Genomic DNA, 19,443 nt, shown 5'->3' with positions numbered 1-19,443 from the left:
TTTCTAAATAAATGAATATTGGCATAGAAATTGAAATAGAATATTTTTTTTTTTGGGTTTCTTTTTTTTTTTTTAATATCTTTGTATTCTAATATTTATATCACTTTGGAATTCATCTGTAGTATTGGTATTATATCCACTCTAATATTTATTAGGTTGTTGTTGTAGTTTATTTATGTCGCACTAGAGCTATTGGCTATTGGCGACGGTCTGGGAAATACCCCTGAGGATGATCCGAAGACATGCCATCACAATTTTGATCCTCTGCAGAGGGGATTAATATTTATTAAGAAACATGTATGGCTTAATTGGCCAATAGAGTATCTCTTTTCTCCTCACACACTTTTCATAAACCAATGAGAGCAAGGTTCCCATGGGTCAGGGAGAACAAGGAAAACCTGGAATTGTCAGGGAATTTTGTTTAACTCCAAAAATCAGGGAAAGTTGCAATTTTTTTTTGCAAAAACCTAGAATATTCCTATATCATACCTGGAAAATGACCAGTCTTAATATTGTCAGTAACAGTAATCTGTTATTGAGATTCGAGTTATATAATTCTTACATCTATTACAATTATTTGTTGAAAAAAATTCACATTTTAGTCAAACTGAAATGTTTCCATCCTCATTTAATATTCTTATTACATAGAAAATCTAATATTTCACATAATAAATAAAAGAATCAAAGTTTTTTAATGAAAATTTTCATTGAAATTTACCTGGTATGCCTGGAAAAGTCAGGGAATTTTTTTCTGCAAATAGAGTGGGAACCTTGTGAGAGTCAGGCTTACTCTCAGGCTCATGGATAGGAGATGCTATTCTCTATGTCATTTTTTTAAATATATTTTCGTTATTGTTTAAACCTTTTAACTGTCAAATTATTTTTATGTTTTTAGTACATAAATTGTAATTTTTTTTTCTTGCAAAAATCAAATGTTTAGTACAAAATAAAATATACTTAGTTAAAAATTAGTTTTTTTTCATAAAAATTTATATTTTGAATTACATGCATGAAAATTTTAATGCATATTTGCTTGAGGCGGTTGTTACTCAATGTGGCAGTGGTAAAGTTCGCTTGTAGTGGAGCATTATTTTCTAAAAATAAATTAATTTAATTATTTTCTAAAAAAATGAATCATCTAAATAACGTTTCAAGAACTGGATGCCGTTTTGCTGCAAAAAAATGCCTTGCACTTTGGACATAAACCCTTATCCATTGAAACATTCAGTAAAGTGCTGCCATCTATTATTCTAAATTGCATCTAAATTGATGATTCCTGTGATAGATTCCGATTTGACAAGAGATGAAGCAGAAATAAACTTTTCCCGATGTGTATTCGGGTATAATAATACAATGCACCAAAAGAAATTACCCTGAGTAATACTCCGGCGTGACAATTTGGAACACCAGTGCTGTGTCCAAGATTATTTTAGGCATGACAGTTAAATAGTTAAAAAATATTGTTGCATTTGTTTAACTGGAGTGCCTTCTTCGCATCATCAAACCATCTTCCACACAAGTATTAAAAAAATGCTGGTTAACATATTTTTTTTTATTACAGAGATAATAAAGTGCAGTTGTGGAAATCCTGTAGCATTATGATTATACAAAATAGTCTTTAGAGGATGATACAAAAATTGAATTTTCATTTTTATTACTGTTTGATTAAGCCATAGACTGTTACAGGTCAACTGTTTATTATCAGTTTGATTGGGTAATTAAAAGAGAGGCTGAAATTAGAATAACTCTTCTATCCTGAGCCTCTATTAACAATTAAAAATTAATGTACAATTCATGAACTTTAGTACTCTTTTAATAATTTTTTTAGTTTGGTTCATTTAAAAAAAATATTTGTTATAGTAATTGCTTAAAAAGTGATTATTTTTATAAATATTTTTTTTTAAGGATTTAGACAATACAATTAATACTTGTGCATCTGATGAAGACCGTAATCAACTTGTCTCAGTTAGAGATAATGCAAATGTAAGTTTGAGCTTATTATTTTCGCACACTATGTACTTCATATGTTTGCAGATATTTCATGCATTTTTAATATATTTTCTGTTATTAAATTTTAGCTACATCCCTTTTATAGTTTAACGATCAGAAAGTTTTTCTAAAACTTGGGAAAGAAATATAAGAATTTTTTTTTATTTGGCATTATATATTGAATAATAATTTTTATGTTTATCAGAAAATTAAAAGAAATAATGACAATGTTTATGTGATACGAATTTTTATTAATAGTAGGAGAAGAAGTAACTGTCTTGCTTTCTTACTGTTTACGATTTCCATACAATTTACGATATCAAATAGTAAAGTTTATGATATTAATATGAGCTGTATTAGTTATTAGTTCCATGTTTTTACATGATATTACAAAATGATTTATTAATCCTTTCAAGAGAAAGTGGAAAAGAAGAAAGCTTATTACTCTTAGTTAATAAGGACAATAAGTTTTAAACAGTATTTTCATAAGTATTTTTTCCTCAATCTTTACAGAGATTGTAAAAATTTTCTTTTAAATGATATTTCATCCTAATCTCAAGCTCTCAAGTGTTTTTTCAATTTAATTTTTTAAATATTTATGTTAACTTTAATCACATACTTTTTTTTTGTGGGCATAATATTGTGCAATCATACAAATAAGTTTGTTATTGTAAAATCAGTAAAAAATTTACATTTCTCCAAATTTTTTTTTATTTTTCTTGTTCAACTACAATATTTATAATATAAAGTTTTGTAGTTAATAAATAAATAAAATGTACTAACTTTTATATATTTAATCTGATTAAGTTAATTGAACTTCTCAAGAAAAGTGTGATAAATGATAAAATTGAAATTTTTTTTAAAATCTTTTTAAACCTTATTATTCGGCTAGCTTTGATTTTTCATTTTAAAGTTTAAAGTACTGTCTCAGTTTTTAAATTTTTCTATTATCATTTAAATTTTTTTTTTATGTAATAGTTTTGTCTTTGAAATGTAAATAAAATATGCTGTGGGATTTTTATTAAGAGAATATTTCGTTATACTTATGCATAATTAATTAAATATTTTTTTATGTTTCTAGGCTGTATTGGAAGCTGTGAAACATTCCATTGTACTTTTACAAATTGCAAAGGTTAGTGCAAATATTTTTACTCCTTTTTGTGGATGTTGTTATACAAATGAGTTGTTACAACTAGATACAGGTCGTAAGAGGTATTTTCATTATGAATATACTACATTCGAAAATTTTTAGCACAAAAAGTTAACAATTTTAAAATTATATCTTTTAATACGCATTAGAGAACGTGTGATAATGCATTGTGCTAAGCCATCTATTACAGCATTTCACAAAAAGAGTAAAAGACCCAAATAGGCTGGTTGGCGGGGCACTGGACTCCCATTTGTGAGAACGGGAGTTTAAATCCAGCCGACCAAAAGCTCCCCTCTAGTAACTGGTGCACAATTAATCTGTTGAGTCACAAAGTCCTTCATGTTCCCATAGGTCCCTCTGGGGTGCTGAATTGGAAATTGATTGTTCTTTGGTCTAGATCAAAATTACGATCTGCGGATGAATGAATGGATGTATAAATAGGTCTGCCCTATAAATGGGTGTAGCAGAAGTCAAATTATTGGCTATAGATGTCACCACTGGAAAACAAGAACAATCACACTCTGGCCTTTTTGGCGTTTAACAACAACAAAAAGAGTGAATGCAGACGAATTTGAATATATGAATGATTAATTCATTCGCTTTGAAATAAGACAAATGTAAATAAATGCATACAGAAGACTTGGATTTCCCTGCAAGCATGCAATATACACTTGTAGCTGTGAATGATAAAAAATTATCATAATTTCACTCTATTTTTGACCACAGATAACGCCTAGGACCACCGAGAATAAAAGAGGGTCCTGTCACTATCTCTTCATTCATTGAGGTTTCAAGAGTTTTCATGATCATTCAGCAGTAACATCAAAAGAAATAGTTGTGTAAGACTTTTTCTATTAAGACTTTTACTATCCATTGAATTTGTTGTCAATGGAAAAAACGTTTGTTTTGAAAGTGCAGCAGGGTGGCCACCCACCTGGAAAACCTTGAAAACACGGAATCATCAGGGAATTTTTTTCTACTTGAAAAAACCTGGTAAAATCAGGGAAATTTAGATAAAAACCTGGAAAAATCAGGGAATTTTAAAGAAAAGCTGGAAATTTTTTCTTTGATATTTTTTTTAATTTCATTAATTTAAAATATTTATTAATTTTCTTAATTTAAATTATTTCATCCATTATACCCACTTTTTTTAGACGGAAATGTATCTCTCAAACATTTGAAATATTATCAACTTAGGGATACTTTGCATGCATCAAAATTTGCTCCATTCTGTTAAACTAGAATGCCACATAAATTCTCCCACGGTTGCTGAACGAATGTAGAAACCTTTGACCGCTATGGGACTGCAATTTAGGAAAGATTGTGGTGGAGGTGGAAGAAGGGATTAGGATATTAGCTTCTGTTTTTAAATTCTGTCCTTCAGGGATGAGATTTTTCCGTTTTTTAGCGGATTTCCGCTTTTTTCACTTTTATCTCTTAAATTTCAGCTTTTTTATCAAAAATTCAGATTTTCTAAAAATTTCATTTTTTTAAATTAGTATTCTGCTTTTTCAGAAAATTCACCGATTTTCAAAAAGGAACAGAAAATTCAAACTACATAGCTACCAATCCTTTCTCATTTTTACTTATTTTACCTATTTTCTCCCCTTTACACGCAGCAGATAAGATTTTTCGAATTTTTTACCCGCCCTCCAGATGGATCCGATTTTCGTAGTTCAAACGACGCTGCTTCTGACAAGCCTTTCAGCGGTCCCAAGCCTGGAATCTGCTAATATCTCGATTCTTATTCACACGATTTTAATATCAAACATATCTTTTCATATTTGCGTGTTGCGATTTATTTACGAGATTTAAAAATCCGATATTGTGATTCGTATTTACGTCTTTTTAAAAACCTATGTAGCGATTTGTATTGACGCAAGTTTAAAATTCAATGTGTTGATTTGCTCATGCGGTTTATAATATCAAACATTGATTTTCGTATTTATACGTGATTTTAAAATAAGGCATTGAGATTCGCATTCACGCATTCTAAAAGCTATGCATCATAATTCTTATTTATGCAATCTAAAAATTACGCATCATGATTCGTATTTACGCAATCTAAAAATTATGAATCGTGATTTGTATTTACGCGTTTTAAAAATTCTATATCCCAGTTTGTATTTTCTCATTTTCAAAATCGTATATCTAGTTTCATATTCATGTGATTTCAAAATCCATAATTGTTATTTATATTCACGCAATTTTAAGATCAACTATCGCGATTCTTGTAAGAAGTAAATTTTTTTAAAAATTAGTTACTATAAAGGTGACTGTTTTTCTAACGACGATTATTCGTATATGTAAGTGTTACAACATCAGAGAAACTGGAAGGGAATATATTCAAAACTTACATTCTGTGCTTGCAAAGAAGAAGAAAAAAGGATTTGTCACAAGATGTTTGAAGATGGACTAACGACTAAATATAACAAACATAAAAGATACAGCAAACAAAAGCAATCACTTAAAAGGGGATTTAATTAAAAAAAAATTTCGGGGGAAAAAGAGTTAATTAACTCATCATCAAAATTTTATTTATAATTGCTGTTATTTATGCTATAAAATGCGAAATTCTTATCAAATACGAAACAATTATCTAAACAGTTGCTGATTGTCATGTAATTTTTCAAACTAAAATAGCAATTTTTGTATAGAAAGAAAGTATTGAGGAATGATATGGAAGGCGTAGATTGCAGAGATCAAGTGCAATAATAACTGTTAAAGATGTAGTCAAGTTTTTAGTCATGGACAACTTTATGTTGGCCTGTCAAGAGTTAAGTTATTTGACAGCCTTTCAGTAATTGCTCCAAGATGCCAAATCTATAATTGTGTTTTCAAAGAAATTCTAAATGCTTAGTGTTAATTTCTTAGAGCTTTGCAGAAAAAAATGTTTTTTGGAAAAAAATTTAATTGAAAGTTCTATTGGCAGTAGGCAAGGGGAACTGACAAAATCAAAACACCCCGATTAGAAATGCAGCATGGCGACCTCCACGTGGTATTTCTCGGGTGATGCTAACAGCCATGCATTTTAATTTATTGTATGTAAAACATCCTTATTTTGTTCTAAAATGCTATGTACTTTATCACAAATGTTAATTAATATAGAAATTGATTTCAATAATGCTGATCACCAAAAAATATTTCATTTGGCGATAAAACAAATTTTTGTGTTCTTGAAAATGAAAGACTTTTTGAGGGTTATTATCTCAGATAATTTATTTTGCTAATATGTTTCTTATTTAGCTAATGTTTTGATTTTTTCACCATGTATATATATAAGCTAATATACTTTTTTAAAAGCAAATAAGAACATTGATAGAATTCTTCTACATAAGTACAATACTATGTCTTTGATGATAAAATACTATGTCTTTGATGATAATATACTATGTCTTTGTGCTAGAACATTGTGTTCATTGGCAAGCGAGCGCAGAGAGCCATGGTTCACAGCATGAACCACATAGGATTGCGTAGCAATTCTCGGGGGTTGGCGAGCGTTAGCGAGCAGGGGGCGGAGCCTCCTAGTAAAATAAATAAAATTTGATGCAAATAGTATAGAGAGTTTTAACACAATTTTCATACTTCTTTAGCTTAACTTCTCTATTTTTATAATTTATCCTTTTTCTTTCATAGGTATTTAAATTAAACAGAATAAATAATTATTATTAAAATTTGCTAATATTTTAAATTTAAAAAAAAAGTAAAATCGTTATTTTTAATTTAAAAAAATTTATTCGAAAATTGAGTAAAAAATAGCATAAAAACATTCTTAGCAATAAATAAAAGGAAATATTTTTTTTCTCCAATGCCCACCTGGATAATGACATAGGTCATACAGGCACCTGAAGGGCAGATTTGTTGGCCACTCTTTCAGGGACACCATATTAGATTGGCCATTGTTGCTCCCACAGTAAGGGCAGCTAGTTAATGTATATTCTCAGTAGTTTTAATTTGCTAAACCAGGTAGTTTTTCAAGTAATAATTGTCTCTTATGTGAACTGAGGAAAAATATAATTTCCAGCTTTATTTTTTCAATTGGTAATTTTTTTTTTCACTAAATGTTAAGTATCAATGTAATCGTTTTTATAATAATAGATTAGTATAATAGATTATATAATAGATTAGTATAATAGATTATATTTAATTATTGTACACAATAATAATTGTAAAACAGTTATTAAGATTAGACACCTCTTTAAATAACTACTTTATCTTTTTGCTTAAATTTTACATAATAAAATTTAAAAAAATTTTTATGCTGATGACAGCCCAAACTTAATTTTATGCTGATGACAACCCAAACTTTTAGTATTATGCTGATGACAACCCAAAAATAATTTTATGCTGATGACAACCCAAACTTATTAATTTTATGCTGATGACAGCCCAAACTTATTAATATTATGCTGATGACAACCCAAACTTAATTTTATGCTGATGACAACCCAAACTTTTAGTTTTATGCTGATGACAACCCGAAAATAATTTTATGCTGATGACAACCCAAACTTATTAATTTTATGCTGATGACAACCCAGACTTATTAATATTATGCTGATGACAACCCAAACTTATTAATATTATGCTGACGACAACCCAAACTTTTATCATTATGCTGATGACTATTTTTTTGTTCATATACAGCTATAAGTTAGAAATTATCACTGATGTTATCTTTAAAATATGTTATTTTTGATTAAATAATTACAATTTACAATCATATAAAACTAAAATTATTAAATTTATTTAATGAATTAATATTTGAAAATTGAATAAATATTTGAATACGATATTGTGATTCGTATTTACACCTTTTTAAAAACCTATGTAGCGATTCTCGCAAGTTTAAAATTCAATGTCTTGATTTGCTCATGCGGTTTATAATATCAAACATTGATTTTCGTATTTATACGTGATTTTAAAATAAGGCATTGGGATTCTCATTCACGCATTCTAAAAATTATGCATCATAATTCTTATTTATGCAATCTAAAAATTACGCATCATGATTCGTATTTACGCGATCTAAAAATTATGAATCGTGATTTGTATTTACACGTTTTAAAAATTCTATATCCCTGTATGTATTTTCTCATTTTCAAAATCATATATCTAGTTTCATATTCATGTGATTTCAAAACCCATAATTGTTATTCATATTCACGCAATTTTAAGATCAACTATCACGATTCTTGTAAGAAGTACATTTTTTTAAAATTAGTTACTATAAAGGTGACTGTTTTTCTAAGGACGATTATTAGTATATGTAAGTGTTACAACATCAGAGAAACTGGAAGGGAATATATTCAAAACTTACATTCTGTGCTTGCAAAGAAGAAAAAATAGGATTTGTCACAAGATGTTTGAAGATGATTTAATTTAATTTGTTTTTGGGGAAAAAGATTACTGATTATTACTGATATATTTGCTATAAATCACATTACAGTATTTATTAAAAGAAATGAAATATTAATGTATATAGTAGTTTTTCAAGTAATAATTGTCTCTTATGTGAACTGAGGAAAAATATAATTTCCAGCTTTATTTTTTCAATTGGTAATTTTTTTTTCACTAAATGTTAAGTATCAATGTAATCGTTTTTATAATAATAGATTAGTATAATAGATTATATAATAGATTAGTATAATAGATTATATTTAATTATTGTACACAATAATAATTGTAAAACAGTTATTAAGATTAGACACCTCTTTAAATAACTACTTTATCTTTTTGCTTAAATTTTACATAATAAAATTTAAAAAAACAATTCCATTAGACATTCCTGATGACAACCCAAAAATAATTTTATGCTGATGACAACCCAAACTTATTAATTTTATGCTAATGACAACCCAAACTTATTAATATTATGCTGATGACAACCCAAACTTTTAATATTATGCTGATGACAACCCAAAAAAAAATTTATGCTGATGACAACCCAAAAAAACTTTTTTATGCTGATGACAGCCCAAACTTAATTTTATGCTGATGACAACCCAAACTTTTAGTATTATGCTGCTGACAACCCAAAAATAATTTTATGCTGATGACAACCCAAACTTATTAATTTTATGCTGATGACAGCCCAAACTTATTAATATTATGCTGATGACAACCCAAACTTAATTTTATGCTGATGACAACCCAAACTTATTAATTTTATGCTGATGACAACCCAAACTTATTAATATTATGCTGATGACAACCCAAAAAAAATTTTATGCTGATGACAACCCAGACTTACTAATATTATGCTGATGACAACCCAGACTTACTAATATTATGCTGATGACAACCCAAACTTATTGATTTTATGCTGATGACAACCCAAACTTATTAATATTATGCTGATGACAACCCAAAAATAATTTTTATGCTGATGACAGCCCAAACTTAATTTTATGCTGATGACAACCCAAACTTTTAGTATTATGCTGATGACAACCCAAAAATAATTTTATGCTGATGACAACCCAAACTTATTAATTTTATGCTGATGACAGCCCAAACTTATTAATATTATGCTGATGACAACCCAAACTTAATTTTATGCTGATGACAACCCAAACTTTTAGTTTTATGCTGATGACAACCCGAAAATAATTTTATGCTGATGACAACCCAAACTTATTAATTTTATGCTGATGACAACCCAGACTTATTAATATTATGCTGATGACAACCCAAACTTATTAATATTATGCTGACGACAACCCAAACTTTTATCATTATGCTGATGACTATTTTTTTGTTCATATACAGCTATAAGTTAGAAATTATCACTGATGTTATCTTTAAAATATGTTATTTTTGATTAAATAATTACAATTTACAATCATATAAAACTAAAATTATTAAATTTATTTAATGAATTAATATTTGAAAATTGAATAAATATTTGAATACGATATTGTGATTCGTATTTACACCTTTTTAAAAACCTATGTAGCGATTCTTGCAAGTTTAAAATTCAATGTCTTGATTTGCTCATGCGGTCAATATATGATTTTTGATTCAAAATTTTGTACCAAAACATTAAAAAATAAGTAAAAAATCTTGCCAAATTGTCAAAATAAATTATTTTTTTCAAGATGATATGTTAAAAAAAATAAAATTTTGAATAAACTATTTTATAATCTAGACACTTTTCTTGTATACATCCTACACTTTATAAGAAAAAAGAAACAAATACCTGGACATTTTAAGATTTTTATCTGGAAAACCTGGAAAAATCAGGGAAATTTGAAATCTGATTTGAGTGGCCACCCTGTGCAGAAAAAACGCCTATTTTTAGAGTTTGTCAGGAAAACAGTAAATCGAAATTTTGATCACTATATTGGGTTGAATATTTGTATTCTAGAATTCTAAATTTACTATAATCTATTTTACTATGTCAGATTTATTATGTTTTAAATTTGTAAAAATCATTTTTTTCATTAGTAATATGCATATTTAATTTGAAAATTACATGCTTTAGAGAGCCAGAAAGTTATGTGCCTAGAGGCTCTAGCTGGATAATGAAATTTGCTAATTGAAATATTAAATTGAAAATGATCCATTTCAAATTGCATTGTTAAATTTATTATCTAGAAAAAAAAATTATAATTAGCACTGAATCTTTTATTTAATTCCTACAAAAGGGGCAGAGATCCCTTTAGCTGCTGCTCATGAGCCCCCGTAATTACTCAGTGTAAAACGGATTGAATTGAATTGAAAACAGATTGAACAGATGAATCAAGCTGCACTTGAAATGACAGTTTTTATATATAAAAAAAATCATTTATTTTAAGCATCAATCATCTATCAGCAAGCAAAAAAGAAATAGAAATGCCCGTAATGAGTTATTAATTTTTTAAATACATAAAAACTATTCTCAGCAAAAACCAACTCTCTATGTTTCAAGAATTGTCTCATTGAATATTGAGTATGGGATTGAGTATAGTAAAGTGCGGCGTGCTCTCTGCTTTCGTTATGGCACTGTGTTTCAATAGGTAAGGCTTAATTTAGCCTAACAAGATTTATTTGAGCTCTGAGGCTCTTCTTCAAATTCCTTTCAAGTTTATCAATTGTCTCATTCTTTTAATTTTTTGCTTAATCTCGTCCTGTTTTTCAATTCATGCTTGTGTTAACTGGATATTTTTAGGACTTTATAACTGATTAAAAATCTTGTGTCACAAACTTTCTTTTTCAAAGATTTGTTTCAGGATTAATATTGGCATCCCTTCATTAACAAGTAACTTTTCTCTGGTGCAACTTTTGCAAAAATATTTAAATTTTCTGACATTATAAATTTAAGGAATTTTGCTGAAATTGATTGATAATTTTGTTTACTAAAATGCTAAATAGTTTTATCTCATGCATTGTAATTTTATGCATAACGGTAAATGTCTTTTATTATAACATTGACAACGAGCCTGACATATACTTTAATTCGTTTTCTGTTTCCAAAGGGTACCTAAAGTTGTAAGTATAAACATTATAATGTGCTTGTAGTTAAATGTAAATTTACTTTATTATTTTGTTTATTTATATTTAACATACCTCTAATACATTTTTAAGTAGTCCGAATAACATCCTTTTGTAGTTTTAAAGAAAGTATGTTTATTAAAATGAAACTGATTGAGCTCTACCAATTTACACGAGCTGAATAATTTAACAAATAAAGTACAAATAGAGCATTATAGCAGCTTCATGGCATTTAAAAAAACAAAGAGAAAAACAAATTAGAAATTAGAATATGAGTTTACTTTAATATTTAAAGCAAACAAATCTATTTATAACAATCTTAAAGTTTTCACACATTACGCAAATGTTATTTTTATTTCAAAGCCATTGGCACATTAATTAAAAAATATCATATACTATGAAGCCCTTTGTGGTGAATTTAATGTCAAATGGAATTTGAAGCAAACGGGGAAAAAAAATCACTAAATTTACTGTTATAGATTTTTTTAGCAAATTTTTCTAAACTTATATTCTTTCTTTTTTTCTTCTTCATTATCATTTGAAAATATTTAAGTTGTTTTCTACAAAAATTCAAAATAAATAAATAATTAAAATAAAGAAAATAATAGGCAATGCTTGCAAGACATTTAACTGCCCAAACATGGCTAAAAGACAGTTTAAACACTATAAAAAGTATGAAAATAAACTTTTGCATACATAATTGAATCACAATTTTCGTCTAATATTTTGGTACAGGCTTTTGGGAGTAATGTTTTTTTAATAATTGGTATGATTCAGTAGCAGATATAAAATACCTGTTCCAAAAAATACTAGGCATCTGTAGCTTCAACTATAATTTGCAATAAAATAAGCTGATATAAATAAGATGTTTTTAATTATACCGTAAAAAAAATACTTAAAAATTTTTTTTTAAAAAGAGAAAGAAGGAAAGGAATAAAAATGTGTACAAAAACTCTTAATTTAATATTTCCTGTTTCCATCTGTTTTCTGTTGATTGGTCCCAAGACTCTGATTTTGTTGTTAAATTTTGTTTCTAATATGATGTTTCATATTGTTATCAATTGAAAAATCATCTTAGCTGATGTTAAATGGTGTTTCTAATTGTTATCAAAATATCTTGCTTTACATACTGTTATATTGGCATCCATATCTAATTATTGAATACGTTAGTAGCAATTATATATCTTAAATAGTATAAAATAAGTCATTTTAAGTAAAAAAAAGAAATATTTTCTGTTATGTTTTTATTATTTATGCCTATTTTTTATCTTTTAGTTTTTGATACAATTTATTTTATTTTGTTTTGGCATTTATACTTCACTCTTTAAATACTTAAATTTTTACCTTATTACCAATCTTGTTTTTTTAAAAATCTTTTTCCTTTTATAGTGAAAATGTTAAAGATTCAAGATCTCTATTCATTTTTAACCCTAATCTATTGACCAAGCTAAATGCATTTTAAATGGTTTAAAAAATTATTTGAATGCTTTAGCTTTTTTCTTTATTCTAACCTACTCTCTCCCTTTCTTATTTGTCATCCGCTTAACCCTTTTTCGTACCTGTTATAGTTTGCGTTTTTTTCATTGATCAATTTTTTCATGTTATCTTCCTGCTGCTATTATATTGATTCCATAGTAGTCATTTTTCAACTCTTTATTGACAATGGTACTTGCAACAGCTTATTTTTGTTTTATCAATATTATTTTGCTACTAGCACAAAGAGAATCTTACTCTTTTAGGATCCTGTTTAATTTTCTCGTTTATTAAATTTAAATTAAATCTTTTTTAATATAAGATAATTATAATTAAATTTTCTTGTTATATTAACAGAGGTGTCAACTATTATGATTTATCTGTAATAATTGTGATTTTTTGGTCAAAAATAGTCTTACGGTTGAGTAATAAAAATTACATAATAATTAGTTTCAACTTTTTATTTATTTTTTCCTTAATGTTAAGAAATTCTCTTGTTTCTTTTTTTATATTGCTTAAACAATTCAAAAGCAATAAATTAAAGACAAGATTTGATAGAAATAAAATAAATCAAAGAAACTTAAATGTTCTATTATAAAAAGGCATAAGAATTCTGATCTAAAGAAAAAAATATTTTAGTAATACAATTGCAGGATGATAAAAAGTCCATCTAATTCCAATTTAACTAATTCCAACCAAAATTGAAAACATTGATTCCAACTAATTTAATTTTATCATTTTATAATGAAGTATAAAATTTCAGTGATGTATAAATTTTAGCTTATTACCTTCATCTAAGTGTTAGTTTTTTTAAAAATTAAATATTAAATTCATGGCTAACTTTTTTAATATTATATACTGATGTAGAATTAAGACATATGTACACCATAAATTACTCTAATTTAAATTTTGTAAATGCAACTATTTCTTTGTTATTGTACTTCTGATAACTAAGAGCTAGTTTAAAAGTTGGCATCTTTGTATTAAAAAAAATTAGATGTTTTTTTAATTGAATGTAAAATTTTTCATTCCTATTGTATACTAAACAAATTGCATGTTATTTCAGAACACTACACATCCAGTGAACGGTATTTATAATGCTTACAGCAAGTCTAAAAACTCTGAACATGGTTTGAAACATTCCAGTGGGAAAGAATCAAGTATGTTGTTTGATTAATTAACGTTTATTTATAATAGTTCTTACTGAGAAAACATATAAAGAAAATAGTTGAATCAAACATTAAAGCGTTAAATTGTTAATGGTTCCTAAACACAGGCACGAGATTCTTCTGACTTTCTAAACTTTAAAAGAGAGAAAATAATGAAAGAAATTGCTGTGTTAAATGTATATTTTTTCTTATTATTTCCACACTATTTTGCTGTGTTTCTTAATTATTATTTTACTCTCTTTAATCATAATTTGTAAGTAAAGTTTTCTGAACTGTCAATGTTCATACATAGTAAACAAAAACTTTGAATAATCCAGAAAATAATTAAGCTTTTTTTTTTTTTGTGTGTGCAAAATAGTTTTATAAGCTTTAAGTCATGATTAAGTTAGATTTTTTGTGTTTTCAGACTTTTTGTCCTTTCTTCACTCTCATACCTGTAAACAGCCATTATTTTGTTCTTTTTTTTTAAATCCTTTTTTTTTATCCTTTTATTTTTTATATGAATTCTTGCAGTCAGTAGTGATCTGTAATTTCCTTCTCTGCTTCTGAACTTATTATTCATTTTATTCATAATGCTTGAATCAATTTGATGCTTGGTAAAGGGGAAAAACAACTGGCTCTGATGAGAGTTTTTTCGATTAATTAGGGTAATTTATTTCTATGTGTTAAGGGGTAAATTTATCTTATCTATTCTTTATTGTCTGACAAATAAGGACTGTCTTCGTAACTGTTAAGTCTGAATTAAAATTAGAATATTATTAAATTATTATTTTTTATTGAAATTTTTTTTATAATTAAATAATGCTAATTAGTAATACATTTTAAAAAGAACTTAAAAAAGTTCAAATTAAAAAATTAATACTAAATTTAAACAGGGTTATAATTGATAATTACAATGTGCAAATAAAAACATAATTACAATGTGCAAATAAAAACAATTTGTTTTAATATTTTATTTATTTATTTTTTTAAAATATTTTCTACTTTATTTGTTTGCTTTGTTTGTCAAATTTTTTTATAAATATATCCCTAGCTCAATAGACAAGTACGATTAAAAAGAAATTCAATAGTTTAGCCATAATCAAACTTGCCTGATAAATATAAGTGATAACTAAATTATGTAAATTAAATCAAAGTTATCACTATTTGTTTTATGGGCCCTTTTTATTTTGGTCATCTTGTATGATATGAAGTGTGATAAAAATTTCAATATAGGTTATTTGTAATTAAAGAAGACCTTTAAGTAATTTGCATAAAAATTTGGATTTCTTGTTGAAATGAAACATTAAGCATGTCATCATTATCATTCGTTAATTTATTTTCCCTTTGAAACTGTGATAAATAAATACTACTACAACACTACTAATGACAATAACTCCAAAACTTAGCTCTTGATAGAAGGCAACTTTATATTTAAATTGAATTAGCTTTTATATGATTTTTTTTCATGGTGAGAGTAATATGTAATCTTTTTTAAAAGGTGCTGAAAAAAAACCCACACCCGATGCCACACTTTCAGATAATGTTGAATGTGCAGTGGAATGCAGGGAGGACATCAATATTGAAAGTATGCTAATTAATTTGACTCAATCACGTAATCAAAAATTTGCAAATTTTTCAAAATTTTGCAGTGTGTGCAAAAATTGATTACAATTCGAGATTTATTTATTCATTTTATTTTATATAAACTCTTTTGAAACAAGTTATTGATTAATACCAAAAATATACTGGCAGTAAATGCTTTGCTGAAGTTTTAAAATTTATAATATTTGTTCAACGTATTTATAAATAATAATAGTAAACTAGCCATAAAATTAGTTAATGTTGGTGGTAACAAGATGGGTGGCCTTCGTATCTTTTTGGTGAATTATTGACACTGATACCTTTTTCTCTCTGATGTGTAACAGGAATACAAAAGAAACAGGAATACTAAAGAGAAGGAAAACTTAACCTCTTTATGGAAAATTTCCAGTAATTAGAAATAATGTTCACTCAGGTTATTTCACAAGGCAGTGAAATTCTAGTGCCTTTGAATTTAAAAACATGTGAAAATGCTTTTTAACAATTAAATTCGGCATAGCAACTCTTTTTATTCTTTCGATAGATAATAGGAAAGTGTTGCGTGACTCTCATTTACTTCAAAAAGTGTGATATCTTCTCAAAGTTGATCTCGTTTTTTTTCAACCCTGCTTTAGATGAAGTATAACTTAAAAAGTAATCTTCATCTAAAGCTGGCCAGTGAACCTAATGCTATTCAGACAGCATTTAAAAGTTTAAGAAAACCCATATCAAATAACCAGAGCAACATCGTTGTATACTGCTTTCAAAGTTGGTTGGCGTTTTTGCAAAGGCTAATATTCCACCAGACAAGCCAGTTAATACTTAATCCTATATGCATACTTATTCGACACTTAAAGGTATTGATGTCATTCCAAGATCCAGCAACTTACGAAACTATTTCCTGCCTAAAACTTAACAAATTTAATAAAAATCAAGTGTCAGATATTTTTTTAATCTGCCGTGGGTGTAAGCATTGTTAGGGATGAAACTACAGACACTTATATATTAAATGTGCTAGATGTTCCATCAATGGGAATACAGGACGGCAGTTCCGACATTTAATTGTCTGTTCTGCATTTTTCTTAGGAAACATTCCGCTTGAAAATGTCAATTTTAAAACTGTTAGCGAAGCAATTATACAGTGTTGTCAAATTTACTAACTTCATTTTGACGCAACTACATGTTACTTGTCCTACTTAAACAAAGCATTGGGAAAAAAAGTTTAAAAGCAGTATTCTTGAATGCTGTTCATGTTACTGGCAATACTTACCTTTTAAATCTCTTTGGAGAAATGAATGGCAAATTTAATTTGAAAAGGTGAATTATGTAAAGACTGATTTCGAGTTTTTCTCATTAAAATGGACAAAAACTCCTCTTTACCACTGGTTCCTGTGCAAACCATCTGGAATAATTGGTTTGAGGCAGCTTTATTTCATGCAAAAGATTTAGTGGAATATGCAGAATTCTTTGATAAAACAACCAAATACTAGTATCTCTTTGATAAGCACAATTTCTGAGAAATGTTGTGATGCAGAATTGAATAAAGATATAAAAGAAATTGAAAAATATTCATCTGTAATTATAAATCAATTTATCTTATTTGAAAAACAAGGAATAAATTAGTATGTTATCTTTAAATGAGATGTCTGATTTTGCAAAAGATTTACAAAGCAAATATACAGCAAGTAATTTCTCAAAATCTCGAAAAACTCTAAAATTCTGCAAAGTAAGAATTCAGGCATACTTTATCGTACGAAATAATACTGCCCACTGATTTCGCCAACCAACTTCAATCTTTTTTAAAGCAAGCAGAGTTTTCTATCCTTGCCAATTTAAATATTTAGATGTTTTTCATGCAGATGATAATTCTTTTATTTTTAACTTTATTCCGATGTTTGAGGATGAAGAAGAATTGATGAACAAATTCAATGCTTACATAGCAACAATCAATGAATTGTATGTTGAAAGTAAACAATTATTAAATTTTGAAAATCTAAAGAAGAGCATTATCCTTAACTGTCCATAGTGCTAATTTCCAACAACCAATCAGTTCCAATAACCATGTGCCATATTTTGTGTTAAAAATCTCTACATTTAAATAAAAGTATTAATATTCTTGAAAAAATGAAATTTTATAACTTTTTTATGTGTTTCATAAAGAGTTATCATTGTGTTTTCATGCTGATTTTCATCGTATTTCTTATAACATCTATGATTTCGCTAAAATTTCGTAAGTTTTGAGAAAAATTTCTCGCGAATCTATTTCCAGTTATTTTTCTCACGAAAAACTTTTAATTTTAGTTATTAGCTTACAAAAATTTATAGTAATTTCATTTATATTTCTTCTCATCAATGCTATTTTAATAAATAATTTAAATTTATAATTTTGTTATTTCCATTTTCTTTATCAAACAAGCTCTTTCTAAAATTAATTTATACCTATATATATATGCCTTTTTGTAAAATCAATGCTGAATTTATTAAAAATGGCTTAGAATTCTTAATTATTTAATGATTAGAAACTTTTATGTGTGAAACAATTCATAAATTCAGACTGAAAAAAAACAACAATTTTCTACATTTATTTTAAATTCTTAATGCATATATAAATGTCGTGCTAATTTTTGTAGGATTTGTTATCGAGTATTATCCTTGAGGAACCATCCATTTCCTTGTTGGACGGCGGCAGAGTATCTTGAAGGGAAAAGTCCTGGAATTCTCATTTAACTGTTAATTGTTTCTTTAGAACTATCTATAGAACAGTCTTTGTCCAATAATGCTCCATGTAGGCAGCTCTGTGCTGTTGATGTTGCTGTTCTACTTTTTTTCTTTCTTTATTAAATTTGTTGAGTTTAATTGTTAATTTAATTATAGTTCCATTGCCCCACAAACATTTATATTAAAAAAGATGCTTAGAAATTTTAAATTTCTGGGAATTTGGTTTTGTCTGGATAGTGGCCATCTTAAATGTTCTGTTCAATGAAAAACAAAGTACTTGAATCGCTTTATAGCAAACTCTCCCAATTGCTACCATCTCTCTACAAAAAATTTCTTTAATTGGAAAAATTAGTAACATTCAAAATATTTTCATGATTTTTACTGATGTTTATAAGTTTAATTTTGGCTCTGCTATTCATTCTACTCTGTTATTCATTCTAGTGATAACTCATATCAATAGAATTGTATGTGACGAACTCATAACATATGTCTGTATGAGTCATAATTTGCTAAATATTTTTTCTGCAAAAAATTTCTCTCCTCCATGGTCTGGAAGCTTCTTTGTTTAGAAATTTTTCAAATGGATTATATTTTATTGTAGGGAAATTGTATTTTTGTTGTATTTTTGTAACATTCAAAAAAGTATACAGTTAGAGAGAGAGAGAGAGTTTGGAATCCAACACACTTTTCTGTACAACAAATTAACTATTTCGTGTACCCATCTCTGGACATTTTTCTCTCATCATTCATTCTAACGAATTTATTCATTCTCATAATTCAAGAGATTATATTATGAGTCATTATTTTATAAATTTTATAAGTCATTATTTTACTTAAATAACTGCAAAAATCTTTATTCTCCATTCATGGAAGTTTCTTCATTGTGAATTTTTCTATCGGACTTGATTT

The 19,443-nt window shown here is 27.3% G+C and overlaps 1 protein-coding gene across 1 annotated transcript in view; it reads left to right on the top strand.

Annotated features, from left to right (window-relative positions):
• The window catches only part of LOC107447177 (oxysterol-binding protein-related protein 9), a 50,087-nt gene that overhangs the window by 6,743 nt on the left and 23,901 nt on the right, over positions 1-19,443 (top strand). The window contains exons 6-9 of the mRNA XM_087150104.1: positions 1,906-1,983; positions 3,071-3,121; positions 14,154-14,247; positions 15,737-15,823. Of these exons, the coding sequence (XP_087006230.1) occupies positions 1,906-1,983; positions 3,071-3,121; positions 14,154-14,247; positions 15,737-15,823 (310 nt within the window). The remainder of the gene's footprint in view (positions 1-1,905; positions 1,984-3,070; positions 3,122-14,153; positions 14,248-15,736; positions 15,824-19,443) is intronic.

Source organism: Parasteatoda tepidariorum, chromosome 1 (genome assembly GCF_982258835.1).
Source record: "Parasteatoda tepidariorum strain Cologne lab strain chromosome 1, Ptep-v5.0, whole genome shotgun sequence".
NCBI classification, from domain to species: domain Eukaryota; kingdom Metazoa; phylum Arthropoda; class Arachnida; order Araneae; family Theridiidae; genus Parasteatoda; species Parasteatoda tepidariorum.
This window is presented reverse-complemented; position numbering and strand designations above follow the sequence as displayed.